This window comes from Prosopis cineraria, unplaced genomic scaffold, assembly GCF_029017545.1.
Source record: "Prosopis cineraria cultivar Desert tree isolate PC_DT_omini unplaced genomic scaffold, ASM2901754v1 PC14, whole genome shotgun sequence".
NCBI classification, from domain to species: Eukaryota; Viridiplantae; Streptophyta; class Magnoliopsida; order Fabales; family Fabaceae; genus Prosopis; species Prosopis cineraria.
The window spans coordinates 23836745-23860408 of NW_026555345.1; the positions used below are offsets into that span (position 1 = coordinate 23836745).

Consider the following 23664-nt stretch of genomic DNA (forward strand, 5'->3'; position numbering starts at 1 on the left):
ATAGGAATATTAAGAAAGGTCTGGTGACGGTGGTGGGTAAGTAGAGCCTATAAAAAGCAGCCTAGTTTGTATAAGCGAGCATGAGGAATTGTGATCAATCTTTGATTGGATATCGTGAGTTTTTCATCATTTTCTCAAAAGGATAGGTTACATTTTATTTGTATTCTGATGCATTTAACTGTAACGTATTTCGTATTTGCTGAAGGCGTATTTCAATGTTACCATTATTGTTAGTGATGAACTTTCTCTTCTTATTTCTTACTTCCTAGTATATTCTTCACTGTACCTATAGTATACTCCCTCCAGTCCAAAATATATGCTATTTTCTACCAGCGATTGTTTGTTCATTTGAAACACTTTGTAAAAAGTCTATAGCATTAAATACCTTTGTTTCAAGTGCTTTTATTTTGGCCTAATTTGGCTTCAAGAGCTGAGTTCCAAACATTTATGCTCTGATAAAATGAGATATCAGGTGTGGGCTTTTCCTGATATGCCCCCCCCCAAAAAAACCTTGAGTAATTTATATTGCTTTAGATTTGAAATAATGATGCATGAAAGATTTTGGCAGTGAATTCCTCGTGTTTATAATTTTTCTTTTATCACTGTGTGTGGATAATCTGAATTAACAAGTCACCTGGAAACTTCATAGGTTTTTCATTGTTGTTTTGTTGGAAGTGTACAGCATATGCAATAGTGTGAAAGAGCAGCTCAACTTGCATATTAGTAATGGTGGAGGTGTGGTGGTCTCTGTTGGGGGGCTGCAATCCCGGCTGTCATTGCAGGACAAGCTTTTAGAGTGGAAGAAAAGGCATGCTGAAGAGCAGAGGCTGAAAAAGTGCAAGGGGAAGGGGAGAAGAGTTCTGATGACATTTTTGTGTGTGTGGCGGGTTTGCACGTCAAAGAGGATGCTGAAGAAGGTCGGCTCGTTCTCGAAAGACCCCATTCCTGATACTTGTGTTACTGTCTGTGGTGTCTCTGAGCTTGATGCATGTGCTGATGCCTGTGCTCGTACTGTGTGTGTTAACCAACATCAAAGTACCTAATTGGAATGACATATGCCTTCGGAGGTGCCAGAGTGAATGCCTAAAACTATCTGAATCTCATTCTTCCTAGGAATTTGCATGCAGAGAAGTATGTGTTGATATTCTGATTCGAGATTCCGAGTTTTGGAATGGTTGTTGATGTCTTTTGGCATCGTGGTAACTCCATTTTTAGTATCATTGCTAAATGCTAAATGCTTGTAGATGGGTGAGCTTATTCTGCATTATTCAGAACTATGGTCCTCAGAGAATACTGAGACAATTAGACAAAGAACAGATGCTTTTTGCAGTGTATCCTTTCGCAATCAACTTCTCTTCTCATGTTTGATCATTTATGTGTTGCTTGCTTTATTTGTATCCCTTGCTTATGTGTCCCTTGGTTTTGTTTCTTTATTGGTTTCAGTCTGCAATGCACGCACAAGCACTTACATTGAGAACTTTTATTGTTTAACGTATATTATATATATCTCAGGGAAAAAAAAAAAAGGAAGAAGAGAAGAGATTATTCAATTTCTAGTTGACAATCAAACACATTCAAAATTACTGAAATCAGCAGATATTTGGGTTAGCTTGGAGGGTTCCGGTGTATTATAAACTTTGTTCGGCAGTGTCAATCCAGCAATGTGTCGCTTAAATGACCATACAGGGGGAACTATCATAGAATGTAGTAGTTAGCTTGGCAAGGTGTTCTCAATCCTAAAGTATGTATTTGAAGATTCTGTTTTGGAGATATTTATGCTTAAAATTTTTATTTTAAATATACAATTTTTTTTCAAAAAGTTATGATTTAAAATTTAAACTTTGCTTGCAAAATTGCAATTTATTATGACTTTAAATAAAAAAAACTTCAAGTATTTTCATATTATATTATAGTGGTGTTCACGGGACGGAATCGAGATATCTTTATCCCATGTCTTGCCTCAAAAAAAGATTGAGATTAAATTTTTATTTTGTATCCCGTCCCATCCCGTTCCGTTCGAAATTGGGATGAAAAATCATCATTCTGATAAATCAGATAATGTTAGAGAAAGATTTGAATAATAATATTTATTAAAATTTTAAATCATATGATTTATTAATTTTTAAAATTAAAAAACATAAGTACATAAATACACACAATTTAAAATTAATTATTGAATTATACTAATTATAGTTACACATATCATGATAGCAATTACAAGTTATCTTTAGAGTATAAAAACAGCAACAACAAACAAATCAAGCATAACATTAAATTATTATTATTTTACTTTAATTGAGATGTGTTAAATTAATTACTCTTTCAAAAATAAAGTAAGAAATGCGATATAATAAATTTATTAAATAGATAGATATAAGAAAAAATTATATTAATATAATTAATATATTACAAAGAATGATATCACCCAATTTATTCTATGTCATTAAAATTGTTTAACTATAAAAAACTTTAATTTTATATAATAATTACAAGTATTGAAATTATAATTGATACAATTAATATAAATATAAATTATATTAATATAATTAATATATTAATGTATATTTTTAAAATAAAAAATTATAAAAATTTTGTGAGAGAGAGAGAGATTTGGGAAGCGACATGACATTCTAATGATAGTCCCATATCTCATCGCATTCCAAACCCTTTTTCCATTCCGTCTCACAAAGTTCCATTTCAATTGCTTTTGAGTTAGGATGAGACCCACTATATATAATTGAGATGATATTAGGCCAATCAAAATAGATATAAATTGAACACCCATACTATTGTATTGTAAAGTGAATGAATGAGAAAAAAATTGAAGGGCTAAAAATAAAGTTAAAGGACATTTTTGCATTTTCAACTATTTGTAGATATGCTTGATTTATGAGTGAATTTCTTTTTCATACTAATTATAAATATATGAAGGATGACTTCAAAATTTCACAAAAAGCCTCATAAATTATTACACTATTTTAATTTATAATTCAATTACTATAAAAATATATTTATTTAATCTTGAACACATTAGTTGGGTTGTAAATTTTTGAAGTAACATAATTTATCACACTATTTAAATTTATAACTTAGTTAATGTGAAAAAGCACGTTTACGTATAAAACTCTAATATATTAGTTGAACTGTTAATTTTTTTAGGGATTCATAAATTTCAGGGGAAGACTTATAAAATAATATTATTAAATTATTAAATATTAAAGTATTAGTATTTTAGCGAGACATTTTTGAAACAAATATATATTATATTCCTTACTTACCAGGTTTGCAAAAAATGGTGATTCAATAATCACTCCACAGCCAATCAAAGTGATTGGTCAAAGTGATATCTTGAATTTTTTATACATGTAAGAAATAATAGTTGTCTCTTACTCCATTAAAAAATATAAGGCATTTTTTGAGAAATTAAATGTTAAAAAATGTAAAACATTTTTAATCTTTCAAGGTGTAATCATTGTCTTCTTTTTTTTTTCAAAGTGTCCCTATTGATAATGACTTTATATTTATTGTAAGGTGTTTAATAAGAATAAATATGAAAAAAATAAGGTTATTTAAAAACTAGATAATTACTTTATTAAGGAGTAAATTTGATTAAAAATACTTTATATTTTTAACGGAGGGAGTAATATTTATTCATAATCTAGGGAACTCAATAGACATTTGTTTTCTTATAAGGTATAAGATAATTTTTGGATTTTTTGATAATTTTCTAGATCTTTTTATAATTTTTGTGATCATAAAAGTTAAGATTTGTTAATAGTGAAAGCAACATTGTATTGTTTCTAATTATTTGAGGAGAATACTGCATCACAAAAAAAAAAAAAATGTAAAATACCAGAAGTTGAGAAGCAAAAATACTTAATTACCAATTTTGAGGTAGCTGTGGTCATGTTTGCCCTAAATTATAGTGTATATGCTGAGGCCACTGCTAGTTCTACATGTGCTTGTAAAAAAATTTCAAATAGCCTTTTCTCATTGTAAACAGAAGTCTTACATGATAATGTTATCGCATGAGCAGATTCAAAGTTCTACTGAGTGAACCAAAATTCCAATGCATGGTCAGGTTGATAACAAGTCTTCAAATAAATTTAACAAATTCGTGTCAAACAAAACGCATGGAATTTCACAACTCAGTAATTTTGTACAACAGTTCCCCCAACCATAGAATTTCTGATCAGCGTCAAGAAGCTGGTGTTCATAGAGAAGATGTTGGGTATAGCAGCTTCCCAGTAAAGCAGTCTATTTATATACACCAGATGAAGCTTCATGACCTCAGAAGGGCTAATTGCTGCAGATAACAAGTCAAGCAATTGTTTCCAGCTATACATTCATCCTTTAACGCTGGACATTGAAACAACAGTCACATAAAACCTTCATAACAAAATATAATATGAAAGCCATGCTATTTGTAAAGTGTAAACCACTAAATGTGTGGCTCATCTGTTATCCCAGACTCAGTATGAACAAAGGGCCCAAAAGCATGTCATTAAATGATTCAGGCATAAGGAAATTTTCAAAATTGAAAAGGGAATCTAAAGTTCCCTCCTGAGAACACAGACACTTAGGCATCATATAATGTACGTACATGCAATGATCTGGAAATGTAAGAGTAGGAACCAGGTGTCATCCAATGGAGACTAGATCCTTATCATCACGTGAACATACATTATATGGTAAGCACGAACATGCACTAAATTAAAACATAACTTACTTAGCTTTCTCTGCTGTATCTTCCTCTGACTCCTCAGTCGTGGTAGAATTCAACGCTGTTATCTTCCCAAAGGACTCCTTTGCATCTCCAAAGAAGTCTTTCACTTTATCAAGTACAGTTTTAAGCTTATCTTTTGTAGGAAGCTTCAATTTGGAAATGCAAGCACAGCAAAATATTACGGGGGAATATCATAAAATGGTATCTAACTAAAGAGCAAACACTTTGAAATGTGCATGCACAAAACTAAAAGCCTCTAAGGTTCACATTTTAGTGATAACGAATCAATGATAATGGACATTTGCCTCGATGGGAATGTTAGCAAGCAACATCTTCTGTTCATTACTTTTATTAGGGTTATGGAAAAATGTAACAAAAATACAACATGATAAAAATCTGAGGAATATTACCTCAATAACATCTGAAGAAGAGAGTGCAGCTCTAATATTGCCATTTTCCTGCAAATTTATTGCATGAAAAACTAACATAAATAAAAAGGTCTCTTGGTTATCACATTGGTGTGAAAGCAAACATCTCCGTTGCTCAAATGATTAAATATGGAATCTGTAAAATCCTATAAGAACATTACAATAAGTTTGTAGCCATATCTGAAATCAGTAGCATTGCGGAGCACTCGGTGCTGCTTGAATGCAGTTTTCTGTATTTCCTTTTCATCCTATTTGAAGTTTAGCAAGCAGTCAGTAAGATAGAGGAAGTAAAGCATTATGATGATTTTATAAGATCTCAAATAAGCATCAGCCCTGCAGCATAATAACTCTCAAATGAAATTTGTAAGTAAACGAAATTAATGCATCTTCTGTCAATTGATTCAGCAATAATTTTACTAAAGAAGTCCATAAATGAAGATTGGTACTGACAATCCATGCCTTCCAAATTCATAATAGACGCTTTTTGAGACAATGCAATAAAGCCAACCAAAACATATGCATAATGATATGAATGCAAGAACTGCACAAAGAGCACAGATTTAGCAGCATATCAACTTTACAATGAAATAAAATGTTGTAGAACTCGTACATTTCTCGCATTCAGTAATAAGTTTCACTGAACAAGTTCAGGCATGCAGATTGCCACGACAAACTGAAAATGCATGTCTTCCATGTTCATATATAGGTGATACTTGTGAGTTGTGATACTGCAAGAAGGCTTCTTTTTATGTCTAAGATGAAAAGCTCAACAAGCAACAAAAACAACCAGTTTCATGGCACCAATGAATTCAACTTTCTGAAGTTTTTAAGTCAGAGTTAATAATGTCATTAAAAAACTAGTATATCAGACAAAATGAGAAAGAACCTACCCGGTAAATAACTGCTGCAAGATTCCTATCAAGGGTATCTTTGTAAATGTATTTCCCCAAAAAATTATCTTTTGCAGCAACCATGATTTTAGCAGTGGTTCCACCAGTTACTATGCTAAGAGGGTACCAAAGATACACCTGACGAGAACGATAAATTAGATTGAACTCCAATGAATGAGAGGGCAAGCAGAAAAAAGATCACAATTTAATCAGCAGCTGAAATAGAAGCCCTGATCGAATGCCATAAGATAGATCAAGCACAAATCCAAGGGTTACAATAATCAAGTCGACGATGACACCTTTTCTTGTTTGTAATATATCTGATAGAAAAGAAATAAGCAGTGACTGATGATTCAGTAAAAGCTACAACCATATGGCAAAGAGTATGCAGAGAATGGAAAAAGAAGACCCATATGCTCAAACTCAAACTCAACGCAATTTTTCAAAGCTTTCCAAATTGAAGAACTTGGGATCATTTGACTACTTTGTTATTAATCTTCTCATCATCCTACTACTTTTACCTTCTGTATTGGTGAAGTTAAAATCGAAAATTTCATCCAGCAAACACAAGTTAATTCACCATTGTAACTTCCAAAAGACGAGGAATGGATCACATGCCGTTCTTCCATCTAACCTTCAAACAATGGAGTGACAATGCCTTCCCACTTCATACCACCTCATCATACTCTCTTCAGAACACCCAAACAAGACCTCAAGCTTATATTCGACACTTGTCAATCAGACAATAAGCTCAAGTAGTCGGGAAAACTTCAAATTCCCGCCACCTCTAGATAAGAAACTAAAAACATAGATCAATTAATTTCCTGCCCCAGCATGATTTTCTGTTGAACCAAAACAAAAGAAAAAATGGACAGAATAATAGAAAAAGGGCCAGTATAAATTGGAAGAGTACGAACATTGGCCATCCGAATGAAGATAACAAATTTAGGGTTGCCATCGTCCTCAATCTTGGGCAATGGAGGAGGAGGAGGCCGCTGAAACTGACGAGCCATCATTCCCTTCTTGCCTTTCGCTTCAACCACCAGCATGCGGCGGCGACACCGCTGCTGAGGACTGTGGACAGCCGGAGTGGAGAACAGAGAGTGCCTGACCAAAGCGTCATCGTTTAACCTGGACGTGGAAGGAGGAAGACGAACAAAGGCGTTCAAAGACATAGTCGCTTCCATAATTTCTCGAGATTTCGCTGAATTCTTCTCACTACAATTCGGGCAAACGTAGCCAATGTGGATTAGAGTACAAGGGACAAAATATGAAGCAATGACTTCTTATCCACAAGCTCCACTTGCAGTAGGAAGAGGGAGAAGAAATGTGGAAACGCCTGTTCGTCTTACACGTGTCAGATGAACATGCATGAGAAATTCTTGGTCATACTATAGTCCACGGGAGATGGGAGAATCACATTTGTACTAATCTATTAATTTAATTGAGGTGATCAAGGCACAGTGGAGTGTTCGCTGAAGTAGAAGTTCAGATTAACAAAAATATTACAGGTACACGACATCTTAATTCTAATAATTAGTACATGACAAATGTACAATTTAATTTAAAATTATGTGTATAAACTATAAAGGTTTTACTAAATTCTTTATTTTATAGATCATTCAACTCGAATTCAATTTATTTTAAAGAAATAAAATTAATTTAATTATATTTACTATCATATAAAAGATAAAGTTATAGTCGCATGTTGCAGTTTAACATTAACATAATTATCATCATTCTTATGTTAGGCATAGTTGAATGCAATTATTTGGGGGAAAAAAATTAAGTAATCAACGCGATATCTATCTCGTATTTAGTTCTATTACTTGGGTTTGAATTGAGTCAAATCCAACCATGTAAAAATTAAAACTCTTTCAACATAGTTTTTTTTTAAGAGAAAAAACTATTAAACTTGGTTTTTGCCATTCAATTCAACTATTATTAATAAAATAGTTGATGTTTTTTTAAAAAAATAAAATATATGATGTCATAAATACATGTTTTTAATAATTCCATACACAAGCCATTAACTTGATTGCTGGTAAGTTAAATAAATAATAGTATCCCCTGTACCTTAGATTATCGTCTCTCTTATCATATGGAGATGGAGGATGACGAGTGGCATTACGAAGCTCTTTGTTGATATTGATTTCTTGTTGAAAATTGTATTTCTGTTTCCATTTTTTAAAAAAGAATTAGTTCAGAGTCAATTTCCCTCTTCCTCCTCTGCCTTTCCCTCTGAAAACTCTTCTTTTCAATTCTTTGCCAATAAGCTACAGAGTGCTTCTGGTATTTGATACATGAAAAAAAAGAAAACTTTTTTTAAAAAAAAGAGATATATACTTTTTTCAATTTTCTTTTTCTCGAAAGATATTTTTACGTATGAAACATTACATGCTACATATTGGTCATTTTGTTCAAAGTGGCCTCAATATGGTGGTTAATGCTGAGTGTTGTTGGTCAGTGATCAAGGAGCTTGCCTTTTCCAACGGACAAAAAGGGGAGAGAAAAAAAATCAACTAGCCAAAATATTTTGAATTGATCGTATTACAGAAGGAAAGCAAATTCTACAATGATTAACGAATGAAATGTCATTGTAATACATACACGTGAAACCAGATTAAATAATGCAATATTATAACAAGAAGTCTGAGCATGTAAAATATCTCAGAACTACTATATCTGCTTCCTCCTAATAAACCCAATAGTAATACATGAATGGGATTGCTAAAATTCAAAACCAACTAGCAAATTCCCTCCATAGCATAACGTACTTCTGTCTCCCATGAACATCCATTCAAACCTCAGAAACTTAAACTTACCAGGTACAAACAGCGAAGAAAAGCAGCAACTATCAGATCAGAATCTAGCGTCCTGAAGCATATGAACCATTAATGCCAGCATGCCAACCGAAAAAATAACAGAATAAGAAACCATGGAACTTGCTTCTTTTAAGATGTTTGGGTGGCTATAGCTGTAGGGACAAGAATTGCCTCACTACTTGCAGATTTTGTAGCAGCAATCTCTTCTAAACGCTTCCACGTAGCTTCGTGTTTTGTTTTCCCCTCTTTGACTTTTGCTTCGTCCTCTTGAAACTTGTGCAAGCACTCTTCGAAGAACTCAGGATCGACATCTGAGAAAATCTTGCGAACATTTAGTGTCAAGCTCTGGACGACCTGATTCCAGTGGGCACAGCCACTTTTCTCCAAGGCAGGGAAGATAATGGGCAGAATCACTTTACGGTTTTGTCGGATTAAATTCTCAATGTGATCATTGTTCCACAAATACAGGGCCCTCTCAGCAACCTGCAAAAGAAAGCATCCAGTCATTATCTTGTCAGATGGAAAACATCCCAAGTATGAGGTTGTGAAATTATTTAGTGAAGCTCCAATTTAGAAAATAAGACTTAACTATTAATATATGCCATACTAAAGAGGAATATAGCTTCTAAATCACTGCAAAGCCATTAGAGTTCAATTGGAAACAACATAACTGCTTCCTTCTATTAGTGAGTTTAGAAGTCAGCTTATCTAGCTATAAAGGAAACATCATAACAAAGCATCAACTTCACCATTGAGCTGGAACAGCTAAGTTTCCTCCTAAGCAATTCATATAAGGACGATGATTCCCCTTGTACCATTGGCTGATGTAACTCAACTTCTAAATAAATGGTTAAATGCAACAAACATAATTTTACAGATTAATCTTTAAAAAGAATACCAAAGGAGGATGTGGGGAATCGATGTTACCAATGTAGCACGTAGGTTATCAGTTTGATCTGATGACAGAAAGATTATGCCAGCATTAGCACAAACATCACATCCGTATTAAAATTGGCTGCTAATTGGTTTAATCAGTTTCTGGACATAAACCAAACCTAGCTGAACCAATAGATCATCCAACATTTTGTCCAAGATTATTGATAAAACACAAATATTCATGCATCATTATTAAAACATTATAATATGCATCTTTATAAAATTTTGTTATGACTCCCATTGGAACTTGTTACTTGCTGGTGAGAGCATAGTGTTTTCACCTGCCAATTCACGAGTTCAAATCTGGCACCATTGAACCCCAAAAAAAATAATAATAATAAAATAAAATCTTATGCACATTCACATGCATAGTTTTACCATTTTTTATTTAATTTAATGTTTTGTGCGCATATGAGTGTATATTATATTTATAATCCATAATACTGTTTGGATTCAGAGCATTTAATAAACAAGCTGGGCCAAATCACTATTTTTGGTTAATTAAAGCTTGGGCTAGTTCAATGTTAAATAAACAAGCTTGATCATGATGCTAATGCTCGGCTTGTTTACACTTATTCTGTAAACAAGCTGCAATTGGTTAGACTATAGTCCACTAAGTGGTTGAGAAAGGAAAGGCACCTATTAGGCATGATTAGAATTCTAGTGATGTCAGAAGTGACAATGTTAAGGTAGTAAAAGGAAGATGAACAAGAAGCAAATAAAAGAAAATTCTGAAAATCATAGGGCAGAGGTTGATTGTAACTAATTATGATGAAGAAGGTGGGTGGAGACATTGTACTGTGAGGGAGATAGAGAAGGGATGGAGGGGTTGGCATTTTTAACCTATTGGGCATCATTAGGATTCTAGTGGTGTCAGAAATGACAATGTTAAGGTAGTAAAAGGAAGATGAACAAGAAGCAAATAAAAGAAATTTCTGAAAATCATAGGGCAGAGGTTGATTGTAACTAACTATAATGGAGAGGTGGGTGGAGACATTGTAATGTGAGGAAGCTAGAGAGGGGATGGAGGCATCGGCATTTTTCAGTACTACCATAGTGAGGGAAGTTAAGGAAAGGTAAAATGGGTATTTAAATAATAGAAAGGGTATTTTAGTAGTTTCACATAACTAAACTTAGATTTAATGTCCAATATAGACAATTAGAGGCAATGGGATTAAAAAATTAGGGATTCAATTGCAAAATTTTTCAGCTTAGATGCAATATTGCAATTGAAAATAAAGATTTTGAGTGCATAAATGTATTTTCCCCCAAGAAAAATAAAAAATGATTGTTTTCTCTGCTTGCTTCCTTTTCAATAAGACTTAAATGATGCAAGTTGATTATGCGGGCTTCTGTTGACCATCAAACCATTTTTCTTTCCCAAAAGAAGATGAAGACACTTGTACGTGGTAGAATTTTAACATGTGTTGTCCCTTTCGACCCATCTTCTAAAATAGGAAGTGTTGTGGAACCAGAAGGGGAAAGGGGAAGAAGTAGGGGGGAATAGAGAAAAAAGGAAAGAGAGGGGGAAAGATAACTGTTAACAACCAAACATGGAGATACATGTTTAAAACAAAAAAGCAAATCATAATAAAGAGAATCTCAAATTTTAAGCTTTAATGGAAGGCAAGGCATGATCTTTACTTATATATTTAGGTCTGACATGGTTATTTTATTCTTTATTAGGAGTGTCATCAGGAAGGCAGGTTCTTTAATTCAAAGGAAATAGATGACAGTACTAAAATTAATACAACAGGACAAAAATCATCATCCCCAATGATTATCAATAATTAGTAAGCCTTAGAAAATATAACTAAATTGGGATTCTTAGTAACTAATGCTATTACCACTTGAAGTATCAAAATACTAACCACTTAAGATTCCTCATAGCAAGGGCCAACCAACAATAACAACAAGCCTTATCCCACCAGGTGGGATCGGCTACATGGATTATATGATGCCATTGTACTCTATCATTTATTAAATTTTTTTTTTGGAAAAATTAATCTTTTAATCCTTTAACTTTTAACTCACTTGTAACTCAATCCCTCAACTATGACTCGCTATGACTTAATCCCCCAACTATAACTCACTGCGACTCAATCCCTCAACTTTTGATTCACCTATAATTCGGTCCTTATTTTTTAATTTTTTAAAAAAATTTCTTGTCAAATAAGAAAGATAAAAAAAATACTCATATATTATTTTAAAATACCCTCCTCTTGTTCATTAATGTGAGATATAAGCTAACATAAAAAAAAATTAACAAAAGTTCAAGGACTAATTTGCAAGTGATTCAAAAGTTGAGGGACTGAGTCATAGGCAAGTCATAGTTGAGGGACTGAGTCACAATCATAGTTGAGGGACTGAGTTAAATTAAAAGTTGAAAGACTAAAAGATCAATTTTTTCCTTTTTTTAAGGAATATTATTAATTAAAAGGTCTCACTCAACAACCTCCAAAAATGTTCTCTTCGATTTTCCTCTACCCTTCTTGACAGGGCTCAAAGCATCTTTTTACTCTCCTCACAGGTGCCTCCCATAGTCTTTTTTCATTTTTCATTAATTAATGAATTCAAACTTATAATTTCATTTTTCATTTTCTAGACTCAGCCTCACTAAGTACATTCTCTAAAATAGATTAATTACAAAATATATAAAATTTTTCACTAGTACATGTGGCAATTTCTTCATTTTTAAAACTGAAAATGTACTTTTAAGGTTATTTTATATCATGACTGGATCCAAACATACAGGGGTTGGTCAGTGTCAAGTTAGAAAAAGACAACAATAAGTTCTCTAGCATTTTATGAACTTTTCAAAAGGTAGTTGGCTTATGTCTAGTCATTGAAAACAGTGACAAAAAAAAAAAGCATTATTGAAGACAACAGCTATTATATTAAAGCTTGTGTTTAAAATGTTAGTCTCATTTGTTCAGTTAGCTCAAAATGGCTGTGAGTGGATTTCCATAAATAATGCATGACTAAAATCCAAATATTACATTACTCCCACAGTGTGATCTCAGTGCTACCACTAAACCGTTCAAGCAAAACATATCGTCTTGCAAACAAATCCAGATAAGATCGCTTCAAGAAAATGAGAAAGGATATGGCAGCATCATGATATGATTGACTTACTGAAAAAGCTCGTTCCTTGCCTTGTTAATTAGGAAAGTGAATATGTTTAAAAGATAACAACTAGCAGTGAGAACAAAGAAAACAGTTTTCTGTAAAATTCTGCCGTGTAATAACATAGCATGTTACCTGAAAGTGTGAGCTACTCAAGCATCGGGCAATTTGACGGAATAAGGGTACCATACATCTTTGGAATTCTGCAGGCTGAGTCACCTCCAGTATTTCCTCGAGCTCACTGAGGAACATGACCTCCTTTGAACTATTAGTGATAGGCCAATATTTCAGTAAACCCCTAATTACAGTGTCAGCAAGCTTGTTGTCCTTTTCCACAAACTGTGTAATACAGTATGACAACTGCTGATGGTACATAGCTAAGCATTTTGGTTTATGAAGAGGGATTAAAGCACGAACAAGAAACAATTTGTGCTCTTCCTTTAGTGGCAGAGCAAACCCATTAATTATACTGCCCAGTACCTCTAGAAGCTCAGCTATCCCATTAAATTTCTCCGTTTCAAGAATAAAACGGAAGAAGATATTATTAATAGATTTCCTAATAAATGGGCGATGCACCATAAACTTTCCATAGACCCGGTGCAGGATTGTTTTCAGATATTCCCTCTCTCTCGGATCCTCTGAATCAAAGAGATCCAACAATCTGAGAACAAAAGAGTGATCTATGTACCTCTTTGCTAGTTTTGCATCTGTTTCTGGAGATGCAACAAACCTAAGAAAAAATTCATACACAATCTGCAAGTGAGACCAACCAGGATCCATCAGAGGTTCCTCATCTTCCAGATCAAAGGCTTCAGAAACCTTGTTCTCACGGGGCTGCGCATTGAGTGACCTGAATAAATTTACAGATACCATCTTGATAATCTGTTGCATGACAGTTTCATTGAATTTGGCACTCACAGAAGTAACATATTCCACCAGCTCAAGCAATGTCTGTCTTTTGATTTCCTTTTCTTTTATATGCTTTGTGGGGTCAGTGAAGTCAAACACTACACTGCACAAATGCAGTTTTCTGATGAATAAGGATTGCTTTTCAGAGTTCGAGACATCCCTAAACCCTGGCAACGCTTCATAAGGAGTAACTGCCACACTACCATTCACTTGCGAGTTCACAATAGAAGGGACATTACTTCCATGACCATATGCTGAACTGGGAGCAGCTTCAGAGCCAGGAAGAAACGTACTATTTGAACTCACTGGTCCACTACTCACAAAATCAGCAGCTCTAGAACCAGTAGTTTGAAGCAAAGAGGCTGTTGTTGGACCAGAAAATTCACGATTGTCAGCTGACTTAGATGGCTTCCTTGGAAGCTTACCAAGTATCTGTTTGATCATAATTTCAAACCTAACCCAACGCAGCTATTTGTAACCTTCAGTGCAGGACCCAATGGAAGAAGAGGACCCTATAAAGTCACAATCAGAGAAACTAAACCCACAAGCAAAACAAAAACACCACATAAAGTCAACAGATAAACAGAATGAGCATCACAAACTAATCACAATAACAAGGTACCATCGAGAAGCATTAACCAAAACATCAAAGAAGAAGAACCGCTTATTCAGGAAAAAAATCATCCTGACAAAAATTAAGGAATCCCCTTTCGTCTCAGGATAAATCAATCACCGAAATTTAAACTCATCAACCCTGAACTCATAAGCGAATAAGCAGAGACAAGAAACTCAGACACACCAAGCCAATAATGGCGTGTAATTTTTACAATAACACTTTACGGTTAATCATTTCAAGACAGAGGGTAGAAAGTATGCTTTCTTACCTGTTCGCATTCTTCCTCTTCAACCCTTTAAGATTAGTAGTTCAGTGACAAAACGATCTGCGAGCGATCCAGAAAAATAAGGTAGCATTTCACTATTTCGTCACGAACATAGTATGGGAAGAAAGCGTTCGAGAAAAGTGAAGAACTATAATAGTAAGAACATGGCATGCAAGAGGCAAAAGCGAAAAATGTAGAAGATAGAAGAATCCCAGGTGAAAATTGAAAAGACGAATCTTTTTTATTCTTGTTGAAGCAAGGATCTGGTGAGCCTAGAGTAGAGGAAGGAAGATATATATCATCTAAAAATAAAAAGCTGAGAAAGAAAGGCAAGGTGTTCCCTATTTATTTATTTATTTATTTATTATATAAATTGCCTGGTTGGAGAGTGAAATGAAAGTTACAAGCAATAATAATGACGATGACGATGGATAAAAATTTTCAAAACGAATAAACTAAATCTGAAAAAAAAGGAAATAAATTTGATTTATTCGTTTATCTACCTTTAACAAGGTTGAACCATAAAATAATATAATTTGATTAAATATATAATAAAAATTCATATGAAAAATCATAATATTTAAATAAAAGTCTTTCATTCTTGAGTAAATGAAAAATGTATTCATAAAATCTTCTACATATCTTATAAAAATAATAATTATAAGTTTCTAACAATAATAAAATACAAAAGCATTAAAATTATTAATTAAAAAATTTATATTTAATTTAAGATTAAATATTTAAGAGAAGAAAGCAAAAAATAAAAATAATAAAATCTGACCTCAAGTCAACCCATTAACCCATTGAGTTGGCTAAATTTATTCGAATTGAAGCTAATTTGATAGGATTAAAGCTGAGTCATGGATGACCAATTTTTTCAATCAACTCAATCAATTAGGTGATTGATTCATTAATTTATAGGTCAACCTAACTTATTCAACCTGGATTTACAAACAATAACCTTTAGTTTTATTTTTCATCATGATTTAGCCTTATATTAATGTCTATTTTCAAGAGCCGTGACCGCTTCAAGATAAAGTATCTAATGATATAAGTTTAATTTTCTCATGGCATATTAATTTTTTTTTTTTAACATAAGGCCTGTACAAGTAGGTGATATATCTAGGGTTAGGAAACAAGTAGGCCTCACCTGTATGGACCCAGCCTTTAAGGGCTTAAGCCCTTAAGTTCAGTTTCTTTAAAATGTTTCATTTTTTAAAGCCTGGCCTTTATATAAAAGGCTCAGGGGTCAGGCTTGTAAGCTTTTATTATTATTTTTTATTTTTTGAAAGTTTTAAAAACTAAAATTTTTAATTATAATATTTAATATATTTTTTAAAAATACAAATTATAATATTTAAAAATTAAAAATAAATAATAGAAATTCTAATTTTAAAGTATAAACATTTATTCTAAAATTTAAATTTAATTTAAAAATTAAAAATATTTTATTTTTTAAGAAAAAATAAATACGAGCCTAAAAGGGTCACTCAAGCCTGTTTTTTTAAAGTCTATCAGGGCTGGGCTTGAAAGCCTAATTTTCTTAAAAAATATCAGTTTTTCAAATTCTAACTCTTATAAAAATGAGCTTAAACAGGCGGCCCTACAAGCCCAACCCTTATTTCCGACTCTAAATATATCAAGTGATGTTATATTTGGGAATATAAAAAATTTTAATATTTAAATTATCATCAGAAATTTAACCTATAAACCAATCAATACATTTATTTATTTATTTAAACATATAACAAAAATGATCACCCAATTTTTCATGACAAATAGTTCTATATATTTTTTTAAAAAACAAAAAATAGGAACAAGCTACTTAATTTTTTTATTTTTTATTTTTAAATCACACTGAATTTAATTATTATAAATTAAATTTAATAATTTTTAACTTTTTTTTGGCAACAACTTTGTTCAACTATTATCATAATCTATCACTATTAATTATTAACGACTATTTTCATGGTTATTCTTTTAATTCTAAAATTATTTTTAAATTAACATAATCAAATAATTTTTCTGTTCTTTTGAAAAAAATTTAAAAATTGGTTTGCAAAATAATTTTTTTAAAAATAACACCAAAACAAAACAAGCACTAAAATCCTTATTTCATAGCAGGTAAATTGATGGGATGGCAAAAAATGTTGGAGTAAATTTTTATATTTTAATTTTTTTTATTTCGATTTATTAAATATAAAGTCATGATATTAATTCATGAAATTTTGCAATATTAAAATCGACCTCAAAGAATTCTATTTTTAAAATAAAGTTTAATTGATACATAAATTCATTCTAAATTCATTTAAATAAACAAAATACTATGAACCGCCTGATTAGATAGACGCCATGCCAAATTCAAGACTCGTTTATTTAAAATTAAAAAATAAGTAATTTTTAGGTAATTTATAGATTTTATAAAAAAATTATATTGTAAATATTTTATAAAAATTAAAATTTATTTTATATTTGGTTATAATAATAAAAAATTGATTATTAGTTATTTATTTTTAAATTTATAGATTTTACAACTTAATATTTATTTTATTTTACATTATGACTTTTTTTATATTTACTAATGATATGCCGTTGTCTATAAATAATAAACCCGTGATAAATTTTTAAATTTTTAATAATAAACATATTGTATATTAATAATAAATTTTTTGTATATTAATGAAAAACAGCCATACTTTCAATTTTTCAAAAACTATATTTTCTAGGTACATGATTTCAAAAACCTGTTGACATTTTTTTGGACCAATTTATCCAATATTTTATATTTTTTAATTTAATTTTTTTAAAAAATGTCTTATAACATTAAATGGGACGAGTAATCTAAAGGTTTTATTGGGCTAGAACAGTTGTACAAAAGTTACCGGATATATATTGGCAAAAAGAACTAAAGCACACAATTATGAATTATATCTGAAAATAGATTAAAAAATGAACAACTACACATATATAAATAAAAATGACATAGTATATAATAAAAATTTTGATAACTTGCGCTATTCATATGAACCATGAATAATGACTCATTTCTTTTTTTTTTTTTTTGTGGATAATGACTCAATCCTAAATTATCTTAATACAAATGAGTGAAGAATGTATACTTGCACTATTGAGAATGTATGATTCAAAGCATACCAATATTAAAAAGAAGGAATAACAGTTTGCCAGCAATAAATCAAAATTAATCACTAGGATAAAAGCATTTTACAATTTTAATAACAAAGGACTTGCGATCCTTAATAATTTTCTCAATAATAATGAAATTACTTAATTACTCTTCCTTTAAAATGTTCCATGTTATTCCTATATTATAATTAATTCAATATATTGGTATCAAAGCGTGATTCTCGCATTTAAATAAGGACAAAAATTCCATGATTTTCGTCTGAATGACATTTTTGACTTTCAAATCTCAAATCCAATCCACCGATCACAGGAATGTGATGGTGACTTCCAGATAATGATAAAAATGATGCCACTTAAATGCTATGGTTGTTGAACCCAAACGTAGCTTCCAGCCTTGCACAGAATCATTCCTTTATATCCCATTTTTTTAAAAATTATTTTCTTTTAATGTTTAATATCCTCCACCTTTTCACCGAAGAAGAGAGAGAGAGAGTCTCACTTAAAGCTCTCAAAATATAAAATTTTGCACTTAAATCCCAATATAATTTGAAAGCGCACCGCAAGCCTAAGGGTCATTCATGCAAATTTTGTTATGGCAGAAAAACATATTGACCTTTGTCTTGACACAATATTCATAGATATTAAAGAATTCTCAACACAATATTCATAAATGTATAATATATCTTATGAATATGGTTTAATTTAAAGTGAGATATATAAGCAAATAAAGGATGAATAATACAATATTTATGAATGTACAATAAAATATCAACCAATTCTTAACATAGTGAATATATGTAAACCTATAATATTTGTATAATATAAAGTTCATAATAAACAATATAAGCCCATTCAAATAATATTCTTCAAGTTAATGTCTACCATATGTATTGTGTATTTATAAACATTGTATTGAAAATTTGTAAAGATTTTGTTGTGCATACTTGGACATTCTACTGAGACAAGGACAGTTACATTTTTTTATTCATAATAAAATTTGCAAGAAAGACTCTCAAGCATACAATGCATTTTTAAATTATATTAAGTTCTAATATAAATTTGTATATTATGAGAGCCCTGTGTGAAATTCATCCAAAAAAGAATCGTATTTTCCTTGGATATCATCTACAAATTGACATTCATATTTGAAAGTGTCTCTGACTCCGTCAAACTATGACCCGTGACGATATTATTTGCTTTGAGAAGCTTGAGAATATCAATCTCAATTACTGGAATTTATTTCATCATACATCTTATGTTACTTAGTGATTATGAAATTTTTAATTTCTCAAATTTACTTTAATTATTAAGTTAATCTTTTAAATTTAATTTTTATGTCTTTTATGTTCATCTTAATTATCAATTTGGTTTTTAATATTTAAATAGAATGTAACACTATTAAAACATGCTAACATAGATAAAAAAATAATAATGATGGCAACTATATAGATTAATAAAAAGAAGTATAATTATTTAAATAAAAAAATTTAAAAATTGTTTATAAACAAAAGAATAAAGTACATCGTAAAAGATTGGATTAACAAAAAAATAAACCAATTTGAGAAATAATTTATTTTTATTTAGCTACATATACATGTCAAATCAGAAAATTATTTTATGTAACATCCTAAATTTTATTTAGGAATTTAATTGTGAAATTTGTGGATAATTGAGGGAATTTAATTTGAAAAATTATTTTTAAATGAGGAAATATGTGCACTTAGGTGTTTAATTGAGGAAATGTGTGTAAATAAGTATTTAATTGAAGAGACATATATTTTGAGGATTTAATTGAGGATTTATGTTAATTGAGGTTTATGGAGGTTAATTAAATATTTAGATGTTTAATTATTGTTTAAATTGGGCCTAAGATCATGTATTAACGTTATTTGGGGTTCAAAATAGATGTTAGATCAGCTTAGGCCCAAATTATTAGGTTTAAGTGAGTTTTTTTAGTACTGTGCTATATGCTACGCCATGCAGCTTGTTTTCAACATTTAAAGTGTTGTATGAAAGAAAAAATAACAATGAGGATTTTTGGTGAGGGAAGGTGCGAAAATTCATTGCTCTATTAGAGTTTGTTGATCTTCATCATTAAGGCTAGGGTTTTTACTCCCAAACAGCTAAAGTAACTTATCTAAACTCATTTATACCCTATAAACCTCTCTTTAAGTTAGTTTATGTTTGGGTCAAACTTGGGTGTTCATTTTTTGTGCGTACCTAGTTAATGGGTTCACATTCTAAAGTGATTTTGAGATTGAATAAATGTTGTTTATGTAGTTTTGATGATGAGTATAGTAATGTGATATTAAAATTTGAAAAACCTTGACTTGAGAGGAGATGCTTATGATGATTTGAGGATGAAGAGACTAAATATATGATATATAAGTGTAATGATGATTATGGTGATTAAGTTTAAGAATCTGGATGAATTTAACAATGTGGGATTTATTAAATTAATTAGCCTATCATTAAATTAAAGTGTGAATAGTATCTAATCACAAATACTAAATATGGTTAGAATTATGTTATGTGTAGATAAAGGAATTGAAGGTAGTAAGAAATCAATTGTCCAAGAATTTTGATTGCTAGGAGTAAAAGTAACATCTACTATTATGTCATGCAATTGGTTATGTGTGTTTGAGAAATAATTTGTTGCATTGAAATATATATATATATATATATATATTGTTCAGTATGAATTAAGTTCTTGTTTGGAAGTTTGAATGGATTGTTCCAAAATATCATAATTATGTCTGGAAAAAGTGTATAATTGTTGTTTGAAAAAATGTATTGCTAGTGGAATGTATAATTGCATATAAATATGTTCAGCATGAAATTATGATTTTTGAGAAAATATGTTAATTTTTAGCAATTGTATTTGTTTGAAAATTCTGTATGTATGGATTTCATTAAGAGGGTGGTTAATATTGAGAATTAAATTTGTACCATGTGGTACACTCTTATTTGAACCCAATGAGTGACTTCTATTGCTTGGACTAGCTTACATTTGATTAGGTGGGAGTAAGCTACTGGCAAGGACATCAATCCATGGAGTAAGGAGAAGATGAGGTGTAGTTGTGCATTATTTGTTTGGTATGCTTGCATTTAAGTTGTTTGGATAAATGTTTTATATATTCACTTAGCAATCATATGATTAGTTGCATGAATTACATTATGGCATATTAGTATTAGTTATTAAGACTTTTGTATCTTATTCCTCATGATTAATAATTTTTCAGGGAAGCGTCTAGCCAAAGAAGCCAGTTTTTACCAATTAGTAGTGTTAGGCATCATTCTGTTTGGTCATGTATATTTTATCAATCTTAGGGCATTTGTTTTGCAAATAAGCACGTAACTCTCATACTTTTAATTAACTCCCTATATAAATGCCATAAAGTAGTTTTTGGTGACACTCATGGTCTTTGATATGCTTAGATATGCTTCTTTAAGTATTTTAGATGAAAAAAATTTTCCTATACCAGATGTTATGGCATTATATATATACTATGTTGGGTGGTTAACCCAACTATAAGAATTGTATATGCATGTGTCAAAGTGTAAAATTGTTAAATGGGTTTGAGTTGATCAAGTGTTTTACACAATGGTTAGAAGCTTTGGTTTTGGTTTGTGAAGTGTTAAGTATTTGGAAAGTCATGTTTTGTATCTTAATGTGTTTCAATAGATAAAATCTTCACTTGGAGGAATTTTTGTACTAAATCAAAGCCATTAACTAGATCTTTTAATAAGATTTGTGTAGATAATTAAATTACTCAATTTTGGTATTTGCAGTAAAGTTATACTCATTTGAAATTTATTGATATTGTTCACAAAGTACTTGTTATAAATAATGTATTTTTTTCTCTGTGCCATTTATCACAGCATGTGGCACGTATGGTGCATCATATTATATAAATTTTTTTTTGGAATTGCTAACGTTAAGTTTTAAACTTTTGAAATGATTATTTTGGACTCTTTTACCCTTAATAAACTTATATTTGAACAGTGTAGTCTATGGGAACCATGTTTCACTTTTAATTACCTTTTCTATCATTTTATTAGATTTATATACTTGTTTTCAGTGGGATCCCATGAAGTACATTTTATTTAACTTAGTTTTCTATCGATGGTTATTTATTTGAGTTATTTACTTCCTTATTTATCATAGTAGGTCTATTTTACTATATTTAATCTTTTCTATTATGATATATCCTTTTCTTAATATGGTAATCCAATTTGAAAAATGTTTTTTTCGTAAGAAGACATCTTTCTCCCATGATATGCTTTTGTAAAAATAATTTTGACTTTTAATTATCATGATAACTCTTTTTTTTTATCATGATAAGATTTCATAATATTATTTAAAGTCTTTTCTATTATGATAAACTTTTATTTATCATGATAATATTTTTAAAAAATAAGTTTTACTCTTTATTAATATGATAGAATCTTTACTACCATGGTGTATGTTTAATGAATAAAGTTGTTGGGGAAATTGCCTTTATTGTCAAAAATAGGTGTGAATTTTAAGGTGGTACCCTTTACATATTAGATTAATTTAAAAGTAAATTTATATTTTAAAACTTAAAAAGACTAATATAATAATTTAATAAAACATAAGAGATTAAATCAATAAATATTAAACTTCAAAAACTAAATTAATAATTGAAAGAAATTTGAAGGACTAAAAATTAATTAAAATGACTAAATGAGCGACAAAGATAAACTGTAAAGTGTAAAGACCATTTGGGAGCATTATTAATAATTATTAACCTATAGCATGCTTAAATTTCTTTACGTCTTGATCTAGTGAGCAAATTTTTTTTTTTTGGCCAACAATCTAGTGAGCAATTATATTAGACGATCAAAGGGATAAAAGTATTAACCACCCGAGTAACAGGTAATTTTTTCGATATTTGTTTTTTTTCTTTGGTGTATATGACTGAATATATGAAACAGGCAAGTTCATGTGCTCTCATAAATGCCGGAATTCTTTTACAATATTTTTTTTTCAATTTGTAAAATTTTAAATTATCATCTCAATTTGGTCATCGAAAAGACATAAAAACAAAAATGTCAGTCAAATCATGATGGCTTAAGCTTAACATATAAGCTTCCATAATATGAACCAGAGCCACAACAATTGTCAATTCCCCCCAAAAAAAATTAATTTAATTTTACTGCAATTGTTTCAATTATTCATACATCCGCGTTCTCTTGACTCAATAAATAAATGAAAAAATTGCACCTAAATTTCACAGAAGAAAATTTATTATCAAAAAATTTCATAAAATTTATAAAATATTTTTAAATTTTAAATCCTGTACATTTATAACTTAATAAAGAGTATTTATAATTGGACAAGAAGTATTTACAATTTATAAAAAAAATGACAACTTGTAAAAATAAATTATAAATACCTTTTGTCAAATTATAAATAAGTAGGATTCAGGCTTCAAAATATTTCGTAAATTTCATGAGACATCTTGATAATAAATTCTCTTTTGTGAGACTTAAGTGTAATTTTCCATAAATAAATGAATGCTCCAAGACTTGAGTTAAAAATGAAAAAAAAAAAAAGAAGACAAACTTATAAATGTCCCCTTACAAAACTTCCATAGACAAAAATGCCCCTTACGTTACTTGACAATTCTTCAATGTAAAAAATAAAGAAAATGTAAGGTTTAAAAAAGTACATAAAACTTTCACACATCATGTTTATCTTAGAAACTACAAATATTCAGTCCCAAAAAAAGAAGGGTAAATAATTCACAAAATGTTTCTTGAAGTCTTACCCCA

General features: G+C 30.5%; 2 protein-coding genes and 1 pseudogene across 4 annotated transcripts; 1 reads left to right on the plus strand and 2 right to left on the minus strand.

The window, feature by feature from the left end:
• Positions 1-726: 726 nt before the first annotated feature.
• On the plus strand, positions 727-1320 carry LOC129292231 (uncharacterized protein At5g64816-like; annotated as a pseudogene).
• Positions 1321-3971: 2651 nt separating this feature from the next.
• LOC129292680 (protein HHL1, chloroplastic) lies at positions 3972-7315 on the minus strand. Of its 2 annotated transcripts, XM_054930279.1 has the most exons (6): positions 6962-7315; positions 6045-6182; positions 5316-5402; positions 5137-5184; positions 4730-4872; positions 3972-4359 (listed from the first exon to the last, which is right to left on the minus strand). In XM_054930279.1, the coding sequence occupies exons 1-6, from the start codon at positions 7229-7231 to the stop codon at positions 4347-4349; spliced, it is 699 nt and encodes a 232-aa protein (XP_054786254.1). In that variant the 5' UTR covers positions 7232-7315; the 3' UTR covers positions 3972-4346. The 2 variants fall into 2 exon arrangements, with proteins under 2 accessions (XP_054786254.1, XP_054786255.1); XM_054930280.1 differs by lacking the exon at positions 3972-4359 and having other exon boundaries at positions 4726-4872.
• Positions 7316-8557: 1242 nt separating this feature from the next.
• Positions 8558-15022, minus strand: LOC129293921 (serine/threonine protein phosphatase 2A 57 kDa regulatory subunit B' theta isoform-like). Of its 2 annotated transcripts, none has more exons than XM_054932047.1 (3): positions 14725-15022; positions 13067-14375; positions 8558-9352 (listed from the first exon to the last, which is right to left on the minus strand). In XM_054932047.1, the coding sequence occupies exons 2-3, from the start codon at positions 14282-14284 to the stop codon at positions 8999-9001; spliced, it is 1572 nt and encodes a 523-aa protein (XP_054788022.1). In that variant the 5' UTR covers positions 14285-14375; positions 14725-15022; the 3' UTR covers positions 8558-8998. The 2 variants fall into 2 exon arrangements, with proteins under 2 accessions (XP_054788022.1, XP_054788021.1); XM_054932046.1 differs by having other exon boundaries at positions 13067-14352; positions 14725-15021.
• Positions 15023-23664: the final 8642 nt, after the last annotated feature.

Bases quoted from the DNA above. Each gene is read 5' to 3' on its own strand.
- LOC129292680 (XM_054930279.1), bottom strand. From the start codon at position 7,231: ATGGAAGCGACTATGTCTTTGAACGCCTTTGTTCGTCTTCCTCCTTCC. The intron at 6,183-6,961 runs GTTCGTACTCTT...CGTTCTCGTCAG, and splicing joins TCTTCATTCGGATGGCCAAT to GTGTATCTTTGGTACCCTCT. The intron at 4,873-5,136 runs GTAATATTCCTC...TCCAAATTGAAG, and splicing joins CTTCTTCAGATGTTATTGAG to CTTCCTACAAAAGATAAGCT.
- LOC129293921 (XM_054932047.1), bottom strand. From the start codon at position 14,284: ATGATCAAACAGATACTTGGTAAGCTTCCAAGGAAGCCATCTAAGTCA. The intron at 9,353-13,066 runs GTAACATGCTAT...TTTCTTTTGCAG, and splicing joins TGAGTAGCTCACACTTTCAG to GTTGCTGAGAGGGCCCTGTA.